Source organism: Colobus angolensis, unplaced genomic scaffold (assembly GCF_000951035.1).
Source record: "Colobus angolensis palliatus isolate OR3802 unplaced genomic scaffold, Cang.pa_1.0 Scaffold5, whole genome shotgun sequence".
NCBI classification, from domain to species: Eukaryota; Metazoa; Chordata; class Mammalia; order Primates; family Cercopithecidae; genus Colobus; species Colobus angolensis.
This window is the reverse complement of record NW_012118487.1, coordinates 19,337,481-19,359,376: the sequence shown is the minus strand read 5'-3', so window position 1 is coordinate 19,359,376 and position 21,896 is coordinate 19,337,481. Positions and strand designations below refer to the sequence as shown.

The following is a 21,896-nucleotide window of genomic DNA, read 5'->3' as shown; positions in this document are numbered from 1 at the left end:
TTATATTGGTTCAAGGATAAACAAGGATCAAGGATAAACTTATGAAAGAGAACAGAGGGTGAAGAAATAACCCCTCTCACACCATACGAAAGTAAATTCAAGATCAATCACAGACTTGTGAAATACTCATGACCTGTATTTTATAAACAGACAAAAGATAAGCAGGCATTTCACAAGAGGATATTCAAATGGCCAATAACAGATGAAAAGTCCAAGAAAATGCAAATTAAAACCACAATGAGCTACCTCCACGCACCCATCAGAATGGCCAAAATAAAAAAGACTAACAATAGGCTGGGCATACACCTGTAATCCCAGCAGTTTGGGAGGCAGGGTGGAAGGTTTGCTTGAGGCCAGGAGTTCAAGGTTACAGTGAGCTATGACGGTGCCTCTGCACTCCAGCCTGGGCTAATGTGACACTCTGTCTCATTCAAAAAAAAGAGATTGACAAGGCTGGGAAGCAATTCTAAAACTCCAAAATGCCCACATGGAAGGTAGGAGTTTAACTTGGAACTACCACTTTAGAAAATATTTGGACAGTAGTTCACAAAGCTGCATTTCTATGTATATACTTGAAGTGAATAAATGCATATATCTACCTAAAGTTATATGTAAGAATATTCATAACAGTTTTACCCTTCAATTACTTCTCATTACTCTTACAATTTCCTAAGTCCTTAACAGAGCCAACAAGTACCCCCTACTCAGTTTCATCAGCTTTTCTCCTCTCCGGTCACAATAAACATATCTCAGCTCCCTGGGGAATTCTAAAGTACTGTGCCCCTCTGGAAAACCTTTTGCTCTTCCCTTCCCCCAGCTATTACTCATCCTTCAGACCATGACTCATTCCACTTCTCTTCACTTCTTCAGAGAGGTCAACCTTTCCAGACTGGGTTGTGTCTCTTAATCTTTAGTTTCCACAGCATTCATTAGTTCCTCCTTCATATCCATCAGCAGCTTTGTAATCATTTTACTGCTTCTTCAACAATTTAATCGCCAATAGTTAGGAAATGCTCCAAATGGACAGAGTGTAATATATTCTTACAAAGAGACAGTCCACAGCAATAACTTTTAAGCATAATGGTAAATACAACAGGCAGGAATGTCTCAGACATTATACTGACAGGAAAAAAAATAGAATATACACTATACGATTCCATCCCAACAAAGTTCAAAGCAGACAAAACTAAGAAATTGTATTGAAGTCTGTGAAAGAGATGACAGGAGGGGGAGGATGGATTGGGAAGTGGCACGACGAACTTTCTCTTGAGGTACTGGAAATGGCCTCTCTCTTGATCTGGGTGGTTATCACACAGATGTATATATCTGTGTAAAATTTCACCAGACTTTACTGTGCACACTGGTTTACTTTAACCACATTATTATATGTATCTTAAACCTCAATTAAGCGGTAAACAAGAAAGCACAGTGAAGGAAAATTATTTACACTTGGAACAATTGAATTATTAGAGCTTCTAAAAGTTGTTCAGGAAAAACATGCTTTTGTTCCACTTTAATTTACCCATTTAATACCTTGAATGACTGATTTCTTTTGTCCAAGGAAAGGTCTTCTTGTTGTTCTCAGAGGAAAACACTTTCCAACATCAAATTCTTTAACCAGGTGTGACACAACATCCCACAGGTGCTCATAATCCCTCCTAATGGAATCTCCCAAATTCAAATGTGGTTCTGTATTACAATAAAAAATATTAAAATCTTAAAAGTCATATACATGCAGACACACACAGAGCATCTTTTTTGAATAAATTCATAGAACTCTGGGAAGATGATCAGATATGGAAACTTAGAGTGAGTTACACATTTGCATGAAAATTAGTCATGACACTATGACAGTAGTTTTTTAAAGTCATTTTCTCTTTAAATATAATGCAGAGCCAGTTCCTGTGACATGGGCCTGTGGTTCCAGCTACTCAGGAGGCTGAAGCAGGAGGATCACTTGAGCCCAAGAGTTCAAGGCCATCTGGGCAACGTACTGAGATACCCTTCCCCGCTAAAAAAAAAAATTAACAAAGGAACATCACCGTTTTAATCATACTCCTTATTAAATAATGCTAATGATAAATATACAATTATTTCCTAAAATAATGAAGAACAATATGCCACATATAAGCTTGCAACTTTAAAAACTAATTTAAAAACAAGTTTTTAAAGAGTTTACAGAATATGGAGAGGGTGAGAATTTTGTTTAAACTAGTAAAATTTGCTACATTTTATGCAGTGAGTTTATTCAAATGTTTGTCATCTAAGGGAATTAAATGCCAGAAGCCCAACAAACTTCAATAATGTTCATTCAGGAAAGATATGTTTTGAAACGTTTTATTATTCTCTATGTAAGCCACTCTAGATAACTTACCCTATAAAAATATTCAAAGGAAGGCAAAAATTATGTATGTACCAAAATGCAGTTTCATTTATTTTTAGGAAAAATGCAATACATCCTTAAATGTTCAAAAATAGTGAAAGGATTATATTAATTACAGTAAGTGTTATAAAATATGCATCTACCACTTAAATAAAAATATAACTTAATATTATGTCATAGCATTAAACTCATTTTCAAATGCTATTAAGTGAAGTAAAAATAAAATACGTAAAAAGTATGTACACACACAAACAAAGGTTTTCAACAAACAAAAATGTTGCTGTGGTATGTACTGGAAAATTTATAAGGGTTTTATATAATTTGTTTATGATATAATGTTAATACATATTAAGGTACTACCTTGAGTACTTTCAAATTCATAGTAAAAGGCAATATTCTTTAACAATTGTTCATCATACAAGTCAGAAACATGATTTAAATTCAGATTCCAGCATCCCAAAACGTTTAAGTTGCTTAAAATGAAATGTTCACACCACTTGTTCTGCAAATTAAAAATAAAACATTATTAGCAGGGAGTCATGGAATAATTTCATACTCATGGTTAACCCCCTGTAAGGTAGGTCACAAGGGACATTTCTGGGTGGAATGATAAAGTCATTACAACCACAAAGATTACAGATGGTGGTCGATAAGTCTCCAGACTAATGCTTTCATGTCTTTACTTTTAAAACTAGGAATTGCACTGCTTATCCTAGTACTCATAATTTACCTTACAGTACACTGTTCCCTTAATGTGGTACTAAAACTATAGCTGACAATACTAACACCTTCGTCATGTAGGTCCTGGAATCCCAGACAGGCTTGCATAAGTACATTCAGACAGTTGCAAATGATTCCATTTCTCTCACTTTCGGGTCAGCACCTACCCCCCACTACACCCTTGGTGAGCAGGAAGAAGTTAGAGCGGTCTTTGCCCTTTTTCCATCTTCTTTAGCCAAGACCTTAAGATTAAGATGTTATAAAACCCAAAAGGAGGGATCGAAACCACCATTGCAAAACTATGACTGAGATGGTGAAAGAGATCTGACTTAACGAATTCCACCTTGCTTCTAACCTCCAAGTTGTTCTTGTTCATTCCTGGGTGTAGGCTAAACTATAACTATCTTTGGAAGGAACTTAGTTTACAGTTTATAGTTTGAAACAAAGATGAGAACAGCCCTTTCTCAAAACAAACCCCCTTCGTTCCTGGGGACTAGACGGCCCTTGGAGGACTAACAAATTAGTCAAAAGATTAGAAATCATGGCTTAGGAGTCATGCACCTGGAGGCTACAAGATTCTGACCCTCCCCAGTATTCCTCCTGGGGATAAAATCACTATTGTAAAACCTAAGCCAGTGCTTGAGATATTCTGCAGACCCTGCACTTGATGGATCAGCTGACATCAGCCAGATCTATAAACTGATTCATCTGATCTTGTGGCCCCCATCCAGGAACTGACTCAGTGCAACAAGACAGCTTCAACGCCCTATGATTTCATCTCTGACCTGACCAATCAGCACTCTTGGCTCCATGGCTTCCCCCTACCCACCAAGTTGTCCTTAAAAACTCTGATCTCCAAATGCTCAGGGGAGACTGAATTGAGTAATGATAAAACTCTGGTCTCCCTAAAAAAAAAAAGATTACAGATGAACTAAGACCAACTCCAAGGAAAGAGTTGCCTCCACTACCTTTATTTTATAACCATCCACTCACTATTGTTGAATATTCCATAGATTTTGTACCCCATCACTCTACCAAAACAGCTCTTAATAACAACTAGCCTAGGCTAGGTACCATGGCTCATGCCTATAATCCCAACACTTTGTGAGGCTGAGGCAGGAGGATTGTTTGAGCCCAGGCATTCGAGACCAGCCTTGGTAACATGACCAGACCTTGCCTCTACAAAAAATAAAATTAGCCAGGCATGGTGGCGTGTGCCTATAGTCCCATCTATTAGGGAGGCTGAGGTGGGAGGATCACTTGAGCCTGGGGGGTTGAGGCTGCAGTGAGCTATGGTCATGCCACAGCACTCCAGTCGGGGCAACAGAGCAAGACCTTGTCTCAAAACAGTAATAATAATTGGCCCTGACTTTCATGCTATTAAAGTCACTGAATTTTCTGTCAGCATCCTCATATTATCTTCAGAATTTAACACTAATAAACCATTCCCTTCTTTTTGAAATATCTGATCCAAATTTTTATTCCCAGTCCAAAGAACACTGAAACTGCCTTTTAGGTATTTCCTTTGGAAGTCTCATTGCCACCATCTCAAACTCACTACTTCCCAAATTCATTATTTTCCTCCTCAGAATGTTCTTCCTACAGTGGCAGCATTCACACAGTTGGCCTAGCCAGAAACCAGAAAGTCATCTTTGACTCTTCCTTCTCCCTTCTGCCTCATAGCCTATTCCTTAACCCTGTCAGCTTTAAAGCCTTGAAGAACTAAAGAACTCTTGCATTTTCGACTTCTATTTGTTCCTATTGCCACCAACATTTTAACCATGTTAGCATCATCACCATGTGATCGCCAGGGCGGTTTCCTCATGTCTATATTTGGATGTCCACAATGCGCTCTATGCACTTCTGCCAAAGAACCTTTAAACAAAAATGTCAATTTCAGCTTGAAACCCTTCAATCACTTCTCACTACTCTTAGGATTTCCTAAGTCCTTAACAAAGCCAACAAATACTATATTGATTTTTCTTCTACCCCCTTCCTCAGCTTCATCAGCTTTTCTCCTCTCTGGTCACACTAAACGTATCTCAGCTCCTTGGGGCATTCGCAAGTGCTACTTCCTCTCTTGAACACCTTTTGCTCTTCCCTTCCCCCAGCTAACCATTACTCATCCTTCAGAACATGAGTCATTTCACTTCTCTTTACCCTTCAGAGAGGTCAGCCTTTCCAGACTGGGTTGTGTCTCTTAATCATTAGTTTCCAAACCTTTGTTAGTCCCTCCTTCATATCCATCAGCACCTTTGTAATCATTTTACTGTTTACTCAATAATGCAAACTGAAATTCCATGGAAGAAGAAGAGATAAGAGTTTGTATTTCTCTCAACTCCTTCCATGGTGCTGATCACAGTGAATATGCACTGAATAAACGTGTGTGGACTGGCTGCCTGACAGATTGGTTTTAAAATGTCTTTGATAACAATTTGACAGTATCTATCAAGATTTTCAAATTTTCAACATCTTTTTGGCTTATCATCTCTTTTCCCATTTCAGAAAATCTATTCGAAGTAGTTCATTACAAATTAAAAGGAAAACTTTAAACACAAAACGCCTCAAGGCCAGTAGCATTTATGACACAAAAGTTTCAAATGATCCTAATGTTCCTTGACAGAGATATGATTAAGTAAACTACAATACGATCACTCAAACATATTTAGTAGCCATACAATTATGCTAACCAGCCTGAGTGAATGGATACATTCTCCACGATGTGATTAGTAGGCATCACATGCCTGTAGCAAAACATCTCACACACTCAATGAGTATGTACAACTACTATGTATTCACAAAAATTAAACATTAAAAAAATTATGCTAACCAAAAGTGAAAATACTTTTACAATAAAATAACATGTAACATATATCGTATGATTGCAACCAAAACAAAAACTATGCCCTAAAATAAAAAATGAAGAAAATTAAACCAAAATATTAACAGTTAACAGTATTAATTTGAGCAGTGGGTTAGGAATACATATTATTAATTTTGCTTCAATTTTTAACTTTCCTTTACTACGCTTTTATTATAAACAGAAAAAATAAATACATAAACACTTTTCCTGAGTTTCTCTACAAAGAAAATACAATATCAATCAATTTTCTATGACTGATTATATAAAAACAAGATCTCATCAGAGATAAGAAGGAAAAAGAGGAAGGCTTTCATGCTTCTATACAACAGATATATTGTGGTTTTCCTCATTACACTACCAAAAATAGAAGTTGTTGAAAATAGGACCTTGACTGATCAGCTAATTAGATCTGGCATTATTCCAATATAACTCTTGTTTTAAAGGTGATCATGGTTTTCATCTCTCATGTTCAGACAAAATAATAAACAAAATATGTTTACCATTTTTAAGAAATAATCACTGTCCCAAAGCCAAGAGTATGTGATGACTCGAGAACAAGCTCTCTGAGAAAGGGGTAAGCGGAGTTGAAAAGCCACACAGAGGCAACGCAGTCTGCAGAAATCTTCCACCTCCTGCAGGGATAGGCAATTACTGTGCGCCTGCGTACAATAAAGAAGATGAGAACAGCCACAATGTCACGCTGTGAAATGGCACTGAAATAGGCACTCCATGAAGATACATATCTTCAAAGTTTTACATCTACATTTGTGAGAAAGTCCCCTTCCGCATATACAAAATCTGGCTGCACTGATACAGAAGTAGGTAAGAGGGAGGGAAAGCTCCAGGCTTAGTAGTTTACATAATGCATTTCCTAGGATTTTCAGTGAAGCTGGACTTTAAATGAGCTGGCAGCAAAGGAAGTCCCTGACCCTGAGGTCTGAGCATTGACAGAGTCCCATGTAAAATGCTCTGTCATTTCAGAGAGTGAAGAATAATTTCCACAAACCCATGGCAGGTTCAGGGTGAGAAATCCCAGATGGCAATCTATCTGTAACACATGTTGAATGAGAAATCAGGGAAGGAAATGGTCAAGTTTCACCTCCTGTGGCAGACTTCAGAACTATTTACGAAAGGGTTATAACATGGAAGTCTAAAAAAAAAAAAAAAAAAAAAAAACAAACCTTAATCTGGGTATCTTCATAGAGCAAAATTAGGGGTAACTGAAATTACAAGGAGATTGATTTGGGTTCAACATGTTCATTTTTTAAAATTAGAACCACTAAAAATATCATGCATGGTCATATGAAAATATTTTTCCAAAAACAATTAGGAAAATACAGTAAGGAGATTCAAATGAGATTGTGGTCCCTATCCATCTCTAAATCATGCAAGAAAGAAGCAAATTAATCACTATGAACTTTTATGAGAAATCAACTTTTATACCCAGAATCCTATGATCTGTGCTATTCACACTCCCACGCACAGCACATCTTCAGCATACCATAAAAGTGAATATATTAAGGTAATTATCATTTTTAAGTATGCCCTTAAAATTCTGACAATCATGCTGAAATAATGTAAAGTTTGTTAAGTTCTTCATTTTTTACTGTTTATCTTCAAAAATTATTCAAGGTCACAATTTTAGAGAAATCTACATAGCTAAGATCTACTGTATTACATACTAAATTAAAATATTGGAGTGCTCTGTCTCCTACATTAAAAAGACTGTTGCACAATAATTCAGGATCTGGACTCTGAAAACTGATTCCAGTCAAGACACTGCATGAGTCAGTTCTCCTATATGTAAAAAATCAGGATAGTAACAGTACACTTTCTCATAGGGTTTCTGGAAAAACTAAATGAGATTAGACACGTGAAATATCCAGAATATCACCAATACATAGTAAACTCTAAGTGTTACCTATTATTAGCTAGTCTTCATAACATCCCAGTTTTGTAGGTTGAAAGCAGCTATTAGCACACATTGGACAATCAATATCCTTAGCTAAGTGAATTAATAAATGTGTTATCAGTCAAGAGAAAATCAAAGATGGGAAATTCAAACTAAGGAAAGAATCAAGAAGGAAGAAGCACAAAATGCTCACGGCTCTCTCCATTCTCTATGGCGCTCCTGAAGAGTTAAGTTCTTTTGTTTGTTTGGTTTTTTTTTTTGAGCAACTAGAAGGGTATTGTTGTCATTTGTTGGGATGGAGAAGAGTGAGGCGGGAGCAGGTTTGGGGAGTTTGGTTCCAGAAATCCTAAATTTGAGATGTCTATCACAAATCAAAGTAAAAATGTTGAGTTGGTGGTTCAGACTAGAGGTCTGAAATTTCTCTAGTTATCTCAAAGGGACATTAAAATTGCCTTCCAAGATATGTGTGATCAATAGCGGTAGATATCATGTCTATTTCTTCTCTCTCCCCAAATATATTTATTTTTGGCATGTGTTACCATGCACAAAGTATATCATGCTAATAGATTTAAGAAATGGACAATTTTCTCCTATAGAATACTAACTTCTTGAGCCCTGTACAGTCACATTTTTTTCTTTTTCTCTTTTTTTTCCTATTTCTTTTATTGCTGTTTGTTTTAAGAACAGAGTTTTTCAGCCTGAAACACACTGATATCTAGACTGCATACAAACTTTGTGTGTGTGTGTGTGTGTGTGTGTGTGTGTGTGTGTGTGTGTACTTATGCAAGCAAGGATGCATATAGTAGAACATATATCTATGTTCCTCAAGATTCCTAAAGGGCCCTATAAGCTGAAAACAATTATACAAATTCAGGTTCTCTATAGTCTCAGTGATACTAATAAACAACAACAGAACCGTTCTTTTAAATACACAGCCTAACAGAGCAGAATCATTACAAGCTGTGGAGCCAACCACCCTAGTCAAAATCTAGGCTGCCTTTTACCATGTGATTTTAGGTAGGTTAGGGAAGCCTTGGTCTCAAAGTCTTGAATCGACAGGAGAGAGCGATCATTGCTCTACTGAAAAGTTGTTGTCAGATTACATGGTGTCAGGTAACAGAAAGAGCCTGAAACACAGCATACAGGGGGGCCCCTCCTCCAATTTGTTTCTTTTCTTCTTCCTTCTCCCTTTCTCTGTTTGTTAGAACTGGGTTAATAACTACTAAGTGAAACACCAGATAAAACTTACCGTACATTGTATTTTAACAAAAACACTAAATTATGTAACATAATATTTTCTTATCTATACAGATTCTAATTGTTCTCTCCTTTTTGTTATTTAATACATATAACTTGGTGTGGGAAGGTGCTAAATTCCTAATGAAGAAAATGGCCATCAGAAACCAAGAGTGTGTCAACAGTGGAGAACCTGATGCCACCAGTGAAGCTATACCAGTTACACCTGATGAATGACAGCTTTCTGCCCAGCGGCTGCCTTCTTTTTACTTACTAAGACATGATGATGGTACATTCTCAAGGATAGTGAACATGACGTGACACAGAGAACACGCTGGATGTCCGATCCTTCTGGACATAGGCACTGAAGTAGAAATAGAGTCTGACACGCCTATCAAAAAAGAAATTTCTTCAACTGTCAAATTATTTAGATATATTCTTTTACTCAAAAGTGCTCTTACTTGTAAGAAACATAAAGAAAATGACTGTATAGATTTGACTAAACAGAACTTTAAATGTTTAGTTTAAAAATGTATAATTTTAATGATAGAAAATTAAAAAATAATTACAATCAATATGGCAGAGAAATATGAAAACCTAAAGATGTAAAGAAATAAATAACTCAATAAGAAATTAAGATTTAGTAAAACATGAACAACTGATTCACAAAGGAGGAAATAGATTATTAATAAAAATGAAATCATTCCATTTTACTAAAAATCAGATAAATATACGTTAAAACAATAATTAGCTTGTTATAAATATCAATAATATCAAAATTTAAAAAATAATATCATGCAACATTGAAAACTGTGCAGTGAGTCACCTCTCTGACAGATTAAAGATGAAAGTACAGGTAGATATAGAATTTCTGCAAAGCTCTTTGACAACATCCATCAAGATCATTAAATATGTTCATGCCTTATGATCCAGTTTTGAATTTCTGGGAATTTAGCATAGCAGAATAATAATCCAATATGCATACAAAAAATGTATACATCAAAATGTTCATTATAACATTATTTATATCAGCCAAAATTTTGAAGTAATTTAAGTGTCTAGTATTAAGAAAATATAATGCACTCATTAGATATTACATTTATGAAAACTTCTTAATGACAAGAAAATATGTACTAATCTTAATGAAATGTACACTAAAAATATATATACAGTCTGGGAATGGTGGCTCACAGCTATAATCCCAAGAATTTGGGAGGCCAAGGTAGGAGGATCACTTGAGCCCAGGAGTTCAAGACCAGCCTGGGTAACAAAGTGAGACACCATCTCTATATAAAATAAAAATGAAATATTAGGCAGGCATGGTGGCATATGCCTGTGGGTCCAGCTACTCAGGACGCTGAGGTGGGAGGATCACTTGAGCCTGGGAGGTCAAGGCTGCAGTGATCCATGACTGTGCCACTGTATTCCAGACTAGGCAACAGAGTGAGGCCTTGTCTGAAAAAATAAGAAAAAACACCAAAAACACATATATAAACTATATACACACACACACACACACACACACACACATATATACACACACACACACACAGTATGTCCTCAGTTACATAAAAATATACATTAAAATGCTAATATCAAGTTGTGGAATTATGAATATTCTCACTACTTTTCTGTTTTTTCCAAACTTTCTCATGCAACTATCTTTTACCATTTGAGAATCAGAAAAAAAAAAACAAGAAAGAGGTGCTTAGTAATCCATCATGATAAACAGTAGTATAAAGCATAGTTTGAGAAGATAATCAGAAAATTAGATTTAAGGTATAATTAATTTCACATTTTGACTGTTTATATGGCAAATGATATCTTAGAGCCCTCCTCAATTTGAATAATGGAAAATAAACATTACTGTTGCATTAAGTACTATAACTTTCTAGTTTTGCAGAGTCTGTCTTAAAATATGGCTCCAAGAAATGAACATAAAATTACATATGCCATCCGATGAATTCAAGGTACATTGAGAGCATGACATTCTAAGATTCAGATAACATACATGTACTAAGGAGGTATATGGCACCCTTTAGTCTGGTCTAAGGACTGAACTAATCAAAAGTTGGTTCTCATTTATCAAATTCTATCAAACTTTTATTTAAAGAAATGAAAATGTTAATACCTCTTCCATCATATCATTCCATTTCAAATGTTCAAAATGAGGTGCTAATGCTAAAATCCTTCTTTCTTCCAAGTGTTGTATGAGGCTTTTATATGCACTCTGAATCACTGTTTCATTCTGTAAAAGGGAGAAAACCATATAAAATACCTTAAATAAAGTGTTTCTCAGCTGTAAAAAATGACACTTGATGCAAATCAAAACGACAATGAGATATTATCTCATGCCAGTCAGAATGGCGATAATTAAAAAGTCAAGAAACAACAGATGCTGGCAAGGTTGCAGAGAAATAGGAATGCTTTTACACTGTTGGTGGGGATGAAATTAGTTCAACCATTATGGAAGACAGTGTGGCAATTCCTCAAAGACTCAGAACCAGAAATACCATTTGACCCAGCAATCCTATTACTGGGTATATACCCAGAGGAATATAAATCATTCTATTATAAAGATACATGGATAAGTATGTTCACTGCAGCACTACTCACAATAGCAAAGACATGAAATCAACCCAAATGCCCATCAATCATAGATTGAATAAAGAAAATGTGGCACATATATCCCATGGAATACTATCCAGCTGTAAAAAGGAACAACACCATGTCTTTTGCAAGGACATGGATGGAGCTCGAAGCCATTATCCTCAGCAAACTAAATGCATGACCAGACAACCAAACACCACATGTTCTCACTTATAAGTGGGAGCTGAACAATGAGAACACATAGACACAGGGAAGGGAACAACACACACTAGGGTGTATTGGGGAAATGGGGGAGGGAGAGCATCAGGATAAATAACTAATGCATGCAGGGCCTAATAACTAGGTGATGGGTTGACAGGTGCAGCAAACCACCATGGCACACATTTACCTATGTAACAAATCTGCATGTCTACACATGTGTCCCAGAACTTAAAATAAAGTTAAATTAATTTTTTAATGAGATATTTGAATTCTACATGTGTTATAAGGTATACTAAGCAAAATCACCCTCAAATGTCTTTAGGGCAATTTTTCTTAAGCTCTGATAAACATGCATATTCTCTCTTTGCCAAATTAATTTTTATTTCAGAGTATAACAAATTGTGTTGGTATCATGGAGCTTTCAAAAATATAGATAATTAGAGAAGGTATTATGAACCCCCAATCCTGAACAATTATCAACATATAATACACCTATAATATTTATTGAGACTGATTTAAACAGTCCAAAGGGGGTGAGAAAAATAACTTTCAGAGAAATACTTACAGATAATGAATCAGGAAATAATTTCACAGAAAATAAAATCATCAATTTAAAAAGAAAAGAAGGCCAGGCACCATGACTCATGCCTGTAATCCCAGCACTCTGGGAGGCTGAGGCAGGAATATCACTTGAGCCCAGAAGTTTGAAACCAGCCTGGGCAACATAGTGAGACCCCATTTCTACCAAAAATAAATAAATACATAAATAAGGTTATTCTTAAGGAGAGACCAATCAAGACCTTAGTATAGCATTTTTAAGTCAGAGGCTGGTATTTCTCAGGCAAAATAGAGACTTACTGGTAACAGTACCTCTTCTCAGTATGAAAATAAAATCTAGAGGCCAGGCATGGTGGCTTATGCCTGTAATCTCAGCACTTTAGGAGGCCAAGGCAGGTGGATCACCTGAGGTCAGGAGTTCAAGACCAGCCTGGGCAACATGGTAAAACCCCATCTCTACAAAGAATTCAAAAATTAGCCTGGCATGATGGCGGGCACCTGTAATTCCAGCAACTTGGGAGGCCAAGGCAGGCAGGAGAATTGCTTGAACCCAGGAGGCGGAGGTTGCAGTGAGCCAAGATCACGCCACTGCACTCCAGCCTAGGCAATAGAGCAAGACTCAATCAAAAAAGAAAAGAAAATGAAGTCTAAAGTTCAAAACAAAAAATCCTGGGAAATATTTTAATGACAGAATAAAAGTAAAGCAAATAATAAGCATGACAAACATCTGTATGTCTTAATTACATGAAGGGTGTTTCTCAAAACATGATAAATTTTAGTTGGTTTTATTGCCATATTGTACATTTAGAAAGCAATTTCCCAACCAAAATAAAAAACAAAGGTGGAGCTCCAATTTCAAAGGGCAGAGATCTGCTACAAAAAGTAAAAATATGAATTATATTGACAGATTTTTTTGATAAACTATCAAATGGCCTGCATCATCAGAATTCATTTCAAAATGTGAAAACTGAAACAAAACTAGATTCACTCATAAGATTATTAATACATTTTTTGACTCCCAAGTTTCATAACATAAATACTACATAAACCTAATGTCAACTATACCAAAATAATGAGTCTATCATAATTCTTTGAAAATTCCACAGACTTCATGAGTTTATGTTAAGGAAAGAAATTATCTCATTACTTGCTTCTTTGTCAGTCTCCTTCATTTCTTTCTCATTAAGAGTCCTTCCTCCATGTTAACCATCATTTCACTGCCTATATGCAACACACGAACCTCTGAACACATGGATTTCCAGTTAAATGCATTTCTTACTTTCCATGATCTGGGTAGCAGGACACCCTATGGCTGAATATAGAAACTAGAGACATACTCCTTTGTTGAAATCCACTGTCAACCTTTTATTCATAATGGAAAACCACTTCTTTACTGATAACACTAACAAAAAAAAAAGTATGGGTTTTCCACACCAATAATTCTCTAATTCTCTCCAGACACCAACTGGGTGCCATATAATTCAATTCCATTCTGACACTAACTACCTTAAGTTAATGCAGGCCCCACAGGGTAGGGATTCAGTCCAACAAGACTGCCTCCCACTTCAGACATGAATCACAAATGCCAGGCTTCACATGCTGATGGACCAGCTACAAATCTGGGGTTCCCTCTTCTCGTTTGGTAATTTGCTAGCATAGTTCACAGAACTCAGGAAAAGTGGTTTGCTTGCTATTACCAGTTTATGATGAAAGATTCAATTGTGGAACAGCCAGATGGAATGGATGCACAGGGCAAAGTATGAGGAGAGGGGCATTTGGCCCCAGTAACGCCCTGGGTGCACCACCCTCCCCGACTTCCCAACCTGGGAGTTGAACAAACCTCACTGTTCAAGAGTTTTTATAGAGCTTAGTATATAGCCGCTCTCACTCCCCTTCCCAGAGGTTGGTAGTTGGGACTGAAGCTTCCAGCCTCTGATGGCTTGGTCCTTTTGGTGGTCAGCCCAACCCTGAGGCTATTCAGGGGCCCCACCCTAGGTTACCTCATTAGGAAAAAATTCAGATGTGATCAACAGCAGCTCCTTACATATAATAAAAGACATTATTATTACTCAAGAAATACCAAAGGTTTTAGGAGCTCTGTGACAGCAACTGGGGACAAAGTGCAAATATATTTTGTATTATATTTGCATATAATAAGTATATAAATAATATATTTCTTATGCTTGCATATAAATAAATTTACTATACCACAATTAGGTATTTAACATGAGCAAATTACTTCAATACTCCAAATATTATTTTACAGATGAGGTGATAATATCATAATTAGATATGAATAGATAGATATAATAATGCCACAAACCTTATAGGAGTACCCTGAGAATCAAGAGAAATTTAGGAAAAGGAATTGGCATAAGTGCTTAATAAATGTCCGCCATTATCATTGTTACCATTATTAAATTTATTACCTCTTTGGAGACTACCTATAGTAAGTTCCATTAAAAATACAGAAATATTGAGTTAGTGATTTTGAGAATTAAAACAAGAAATCAGGACAAAAAATGAGAGTTATTAATGTCAATTACCTCCTTCAAAAAAGTTTGGTTTCTGTCTGTGCTTTCCATAGTATGTGCATAAAGTCTGAGAGTATCAGATTCATGCCCTGATGAAAGCACAACGTTGACTTTCATTCCCCAGGAGTGTATGATTAAGAAGTTAAAAAGGTACGTTTGTAAATCACTCAGGCCTTCCTCTGAAACTATCAGAAAATATGGGTAATGCTGTTCCAAGTATAACTTCCAATCTTGTGATAAGCATCCAGAAAACTCCGTTTGCACATCAATGTTAGTATTGTGTTGAAGGTGGAGAATTAAAGCAGTTCTCAATGAAAGAAGTTCAGGAAAATCAAAATATGCATATTCAGCATCCTGTGGTGACAAAAAGAAAAAAGTACATCATTTCAAAATCTTCCTTTAGTGATTTGTTAATTTTGTTGCTTACAGCACAAAGCCATATAGGACTGAACCCATGTGATCTAATTGTTTTGCTCAAGGGCCTTAAACTTGACTCATTTCACAAGTGTATGCCACAGGTCAAAATATGGATTATACAGATTCATCTCCTTTACTTGAGCAGGCATACACTACTACTTCACTTCCAATTCTTTTACTCTCTATGTTCAAATAGGGATCAAAGTAGCAAGAGGATAGATGTATTTCATCTGAATTGAGAAGCTGTTGTGAATCACTATTAGTAGATAAAAATGTAACGTTCCAGGTGATGTGTCTCCTCCCTAAATAATGTAAGTCTTTTCTTAGCAAATCAAACTTTCTATTTCTCAAATTTACAAGAAAAAAAACAACTCCACTAAAAAGTGGGCAAAGGACATAAACAGACACTTTTCAAAAGAAGACATACGGTCAGGCACGGTGGCTCACGCCTATAATCCCAGCACTTTAGGAGGCTAAGGTGGGTGGATCATCTGAGGTCAGGAGGACGAGACCAGTCTGGCCAACCTGTTTCTACTAAAAATACAAAAATCAGCTGGGCGCGGTGGCGGGTGCCTGTAATCCCAGCTACTTGGGAAGCTGAGGCAGGAGAATCACTTGAACCCAGGAGGCAGAGGTTGCAGTGAGCCAAAATCATGCCACTGCACTCCAGCCTGGGCGACAAAGAGACTATGTCTCAAAACAAAACAAAAACAAAAGAAGACATACAATAAGCATATAAAGAAAGCTCAACAAAAAAGCCAATAAGCATATAAAAAAAGCTCAACATCACTGATCATTAGAGAAATGCAAATCAAAACCCCAATGAGATACCATCTCATGCCAGTCAGATGGCTATTATTAAAAATAAAAAAAATGAAGGTTAAAATAACTCAACATAAAAAAATAACAGATGCTGATAAGGTTGCAGAGAAAAAGGAACACTTAACACTGTTGGTGGGAGTGTAAATTAGTTCAACCATTGTGGAAAACTGTGGCAATTCCTGAAAGATCTACCATTCGACCCAGCAATCCCATCACTGGGTATATACTCAAAGAAATATAAATCATTTCGTCATAAAGACACACGCATGTGTATGTTCAGTGCAGCACTATTCACAATAGCAAAGACATGAAATCAAACTAAGTCATCGATGATAGGCTGGACAAAGAAAATGTGGTACATATACATCATGGAATACTATGCATTCATAAACAAGAATGGGATCATGTCCCAAATGCAGAAACAGAAATCCAAATACTGTATGTTCTCACTTATAAATGGGAGCTAAATGATAAGAACACAAGGACACATAGAGGAAAACAACAGACACGGGGGCCTGCGCAAGGGTGAAGAGTGGAGGATGGGAGGAGGGAGAGTATCAGGAAAAATAATTAATGGGTACTAGGCTTAATACCTGGGTGAAGAAATAATCTGTACAACAAACCCCCATAAGACAAGCGTACTTATATAACAAACCTGTACATGTATCCCTGAACTTAAAAAGTAAAAAAAAAAAAAATCTGTTTTTAAATGATATTGACAATCTAGCCTACTAGACTATCATAATTTAAAAAGAACCCTGACTTTTCTATAGGTATCAATCGAAACACTGCTTTTACTTCTAATGGTGCCAAAACTAACCCCCATCCCAAAAAATCCTATGTATAAAGATTGAACAAATATAGACTAGAATTCTTAGCAGTAAAACAACAATTGCTTCAGGAGTAGGATGAGGGAATGGGCTCATAATATACTTTTGTATTTGGGTTGAGATTTGTTAAAATTGGAAGCCATTTAATCTCTAATTTTTAAAAACCATAGTATAATATACTGTTGAGGATGTTTATATAGATCAATCCAAATAAGGCCAGTGCCTCTAATGAATTTGCCATTCTACTGGAATGTAAATACAATTTCTTCTCAGTTTTGGTCCTAAAGGGCTTCCTAGAATTTAAGCGTACAAATTCAGAGAGCAAAGAAAGATTGTTGAGGGAAGTCTACCTCCTATCTCATGTTCCTAGATGTCCTTAAAGTAAGTATCTATTGTTGTGAATACAAATTGATTTTAGCTATCAACTACTATAACTTAATGACATTTCTAGAAGATTAATTTAAGAACTGTAGAATATATATTATTTCCAAGAACACACAGTACATTCACCAAAACAGGTCATACATTGGACCTCAAAACAAGTCCCAATAGATGTTTAAATAACTGAAATTATACAGAAATATTTTCTCCAACCACAATGGAATTAGAAATCAATGATAACACATCTAGAAAAAAACAAGAATTCATACATTAAAACAATAGTTTTTTAATTTTTAAAATTATCCTTAAGTGACTTTATAATTGTACTTTCTTTTTGGTAGAAACAGGATCTCACTTTGTTATTCAGGCTGGTCTTGTACTCTTGGCTTCAAATGATCCTCCCTGCTCAGCCTCTCAAAGTGTTGCTATTACACATGTAAGCCACCTCACCCAGACTAATTGCATATATCTATGGAGTATAGGGTGATATTCTGATAAATATGTATACAATATGTAATGATCAAATCAGAGTAATTAGCATATTGATCACATCAGACACAATTATTTGTGTATGTGCGTGTGTTGGAAACATGCCAAATCTGCTCTTCTATTTGAAAAAATGCAATAAATTACTGTTAATTATATCCACCCTATGGTGCAACAATGTCCTCCAAGATCATCATGTTACCACAAATGACAGAATTTTGTTTTTTATAGCCAAATAGTATTATATAGTGTATATACACACCATATTTTCTTTATCCATTCATCTGTTGATGAACACTTAGTTTGTTTCCTATTTGTTGGCTATGTGAATGGTGTTGCAATAAACACAGGAGGGCAGATATCTCTTTAACATACTGATTTCCTATCCTTTGAATATATACCTAGTAGTGGAGTTGTTGGTCCATATAGTATTTCCTTTTTGTGTTTTTTGAGGAACCTCCATGCTGTTTTCTATAATTACTGAATTAATTCACATTCATATCAGCAACATATGAGTTCCCCTTTCTCTACATCCTTAATAGCATTACAATATCTATTCTAATGGGGTGAGATGCTATCTTATTATGGTTTGGATTTGCATTTCTCTGACGATTAATAATGTTGACTATGCTTTCATACACATGTTGGCTATTTGTATGTCTTCTATGGAGAGATGTCTTTTCAGCTGACTTGCCCACATTTTAATTGGATTATCTTTTTAAAATTATTTTGCTATTGAGATGTGTGAGTTCCCTGTATATCCTGGATATTAATTCCTTGGAGGATAAATACTGACAAATATTTTTCCCATTCTGAAGGTGTCTCTTTACTCTGTTGATTACTTCTTTCCCTGCACAGAAACTTTTTAGTTTGATATAATCCCATTTGTCTACTTTTGCTTTTGTTATCTATGCTTCTGAGGTCGTCTCCATAAGATCTTCACACTAACCAATGTCCTGAAGCATTTCCCCTATGTTTTTTCCTAATAGTTTCAAACTTTTGGGTCCTACATTAAAGTCCTTACTCCATTTTGAGTTGATTTTTTAATATAGTGAAGGTGAGGGCTCAGTTTCATTTTTCTGCATATGAATCCAATTTTCTGAGCACCATTTACTGAAGACACTGTCCTTTCCCCAGTGAACGTTCTTGATACATTTTTGTCAAAAATCATTTGGCTATAAATACATGAATTTATTTTGGGGTTCTCTATTCTGTTCCATTGCTTCAACTGTCTATTCTTATGCCAGTACCATGCTGTTTGGGTTACTAGAGCTTTGTGGAATACCTTGAAATCTAGTAGTGAAATACCCCCAACTTTTAAAACACATAATTTCTAAATAATCCACTGGTCAAACAAAAAAGAATCACAAGAGATGTTAGAAATTATTTCTAACTAAATAGTAAAGAAAAAAACCATTAGATGCACATTTGTGATATGTAGCTAAAACAGAGCTTACAAGAAAAATTTTATTGTTCATAAATAGAAAATAAAAAACATCTTAGCTTAAAATTTCAATTTATGAAGCTAGTGGAAAAAAGAGTAAGAAAAATCCAAGAGAAATAAATAAAGACAAGGGTAGAAATCAGTGAAATAAAAAAAAGACAATACAGAAAATTAACAAAGCAAAAAAAGCTAGGTCTTTGAAAACATCAACAAAATTGATAAATCACTAACTAGATTAATCAATAAAAGAGAAGACACAACTTAGCAATATAAAGGATAGATGAGGGCAGAAGAAAATGGAAATTATCACAATAGAGAATTTGTGATGCTTTGTCACATACAGTAGATGATACTATGGCTTTCATACATTTTTTTAAAAGTTAACTCCTTCTTTTCCCTTAGCAGTATATCAGGTTATAGAATCAGAGATACAATGACAAATTACATTTTAATTTGTAAAATTATGTGATGATACTTATCATTCAGAAATAGAGGAATAAAAATCTGTCCCCATTTCACCAGATGTGAATTTCAAGTAGAGCAGTTGCTATTAAGAGTTGGTGTCATGTTTCTGACCAGTCCCCTCCTGTTATTGCATCACTGATTGTCACTAGCAGCTGGCCAGAAAATAGTCTTATTTTGCTGTATTAGTCAGGATTTCTGCAGTTTATGTTTAAAAACCGGTTTACAGTATCCAGGTGATGGGTATAAAGTCCATGTATCTTTTGGTAAGTTATAGTTATGATCTGTGTGCTTTGTAGCCTGCTACACAGAAAGCAGCAGATAATCAAAGATTTAAGGGACACGGACAGCTGCCAATGCACAAAATGGGAGTGTAACATGAAAGCTTTTTAGCGGGTTTTTGTTAGAACACATGTTGCTTTTATTCCGTTCTTCTTTTCCTTAAGACAGGAATCAAGCTTATATATAAACTGTTGGTAATTTTAGTTTCCTTCTGTGTCATTCAGTGTAAAACTGCATAATGTGAAAATAAATGAAAAAATAAATATTTAGTGGCCAGGAACAGTGGCTCATGCCTGTAATCCCAGCACTCTGGGAGGCCAAGGTAAGTGAACTGCTTGACCTTGGGAGTTGGTGACTAGCCTGTACAACATAGCAAGACCCTATCTTTATAAAAAATACAAAAATTAGCCAACCATACTGCCACACGGCTGTAGTCCCAGCTACTCAGGAGGCTAAAATGGGAGGATCACTTGAGCCCAGGACACAGAGGTTGCAGTGTGCCAAAATCACGCTACTGCTGTGTTGCAGCCTGGGAGCTAGAGTGAGAACCTGTCTTGAATTTAGAAAAAAAGAAAATTTAGTTTCTGTTCCAAAAAAAAAAAAAAGAAAGAGGTTGCTAACTAACACTAACATCACTACAAATCTTTAGGCAGTAAGAGGAAAATAAGTTAATATTATAGACAACTTTATGCCAAAATATTAGACAACTTAGATAAGATGGGCAAATCCCTTGACATATACAATTAACAAAACTGACACAAGATAAAACAGAAAGTCTAAATAGCTCTATATTTATTAAAGAAATTGACTTTTTTATCAAAAATTTTCTTCCAAGGAAAACTCCAGACCCAAATGGTTTCACAGGAAAATTTGATCAAATTTTATCAAATTCATCTGAGGCAATAATACCAATCTCACAAAGACTTTTTCAGAAAATAGAAGAGGAAAATGGGCTTTTCAACACATTCACCAGGTCAGCATGATCCTGATACCAAAACCAGAAAAAGACATTATAAAAAATAAAATTGGCCTGGCAAGGTGGCTCATGCCTGTAATCTCGGTACTTTGGGAGGCTGAGGCAGGTGGATCACCTGAGGTCCAGAGTTCAAGACCAGCCTGACCAACATGGGAAAACCCCATCTCTGCTAAAAATACAAAAATCAGCCAGGCATGGTGGTGCATGCCTGTAATCCCAGCTACATGGGAGGCTGAGATAAAAGAATTGCTTGAACCTGGGAGGCGGAGACTGCAGTGAGCTGAGACTGTGCCTTTGTACTCTAGCCTGGGCAACAGAGTGAGACTCCATCTCAAATAAATACATAAATAAATAAAATTACAGATTAATATTTTTCATGGCTATATACCAAAAACACTTAAAATATTAGGAAATCAAACCCAGCAATATATTAAAGAAATGATATCTATCATGACCAATTGAGGTTTTCCCAGGAATAAAAGATTGAATTGAATTAGTATTTAAAAATCACTTAATGTAATCTACCAAATTAATAAAAGAGGAAAGGTGTATCAGAGTTTCAATAAATGTAGAAAAAGCATTTTTAAAAATGTAACACCTATTAATTACAGCAACTCTCAGAAAACGTAAAATAAGAATAAATTTCCTCAATTTGATAACGGATATACATAAAATAACTACAGCTAACATGATACCTAGTAGGGAAATAATGGACACTTTCCCTTTAAGATCAAGAACCAGGTAAAGATTCCCACTCTACTTCAGCATTTCTAGAGGTG

The 21,896-nt window shown here is 35.7% G+C and overlaps 1 protein-coding gene across 1 annotated transcript in view; it reads right to left on the bottom strand.

Annotated features, from left to right (window-relative positions):
- Nucleotides 1-21,896, bottom strand: part of DDX60L (DEAD (Asp-Glu-Ala-Asp) box polypeptide 60-like) — a 118,716-nt gene that overhangs the window by 84,816 nt on the left and 12,004 nt on the right. The window contains exons 5-10 of the mRNA XM_011959644.1: nucleotides 15,030-15,371; nucleotides 11,246-11,362; nucleotides 9,389-9,505; nucleotides 6,467-6,625; nucleotides 2,744-2,885; nucleotides 1,534-1,689 (exon numbers count right to left, since the gene is read on the bottom strand). Of these exons, the coding sequence (XP_011815034.1) occupies nucleotides 1,534-1,689; nucleotides 2,744-2,885; nucleotides 6,467-6,625; nucleotides 9,389-9,505; nucleotides 11,246-11,362; nucleotides 15,030-15,371 (1,033 nt within the window). The remainder of the gene's footprint in view (nucleotides 1-1,533; nucleotides 1,690-2,743; nucleotides 2,886-6,466; nucleotides 6,626-9,388; nucleotides 9,506-11,245; nucleotides 11,363-15,029; nucleotides 15,372-21,896) is intronic.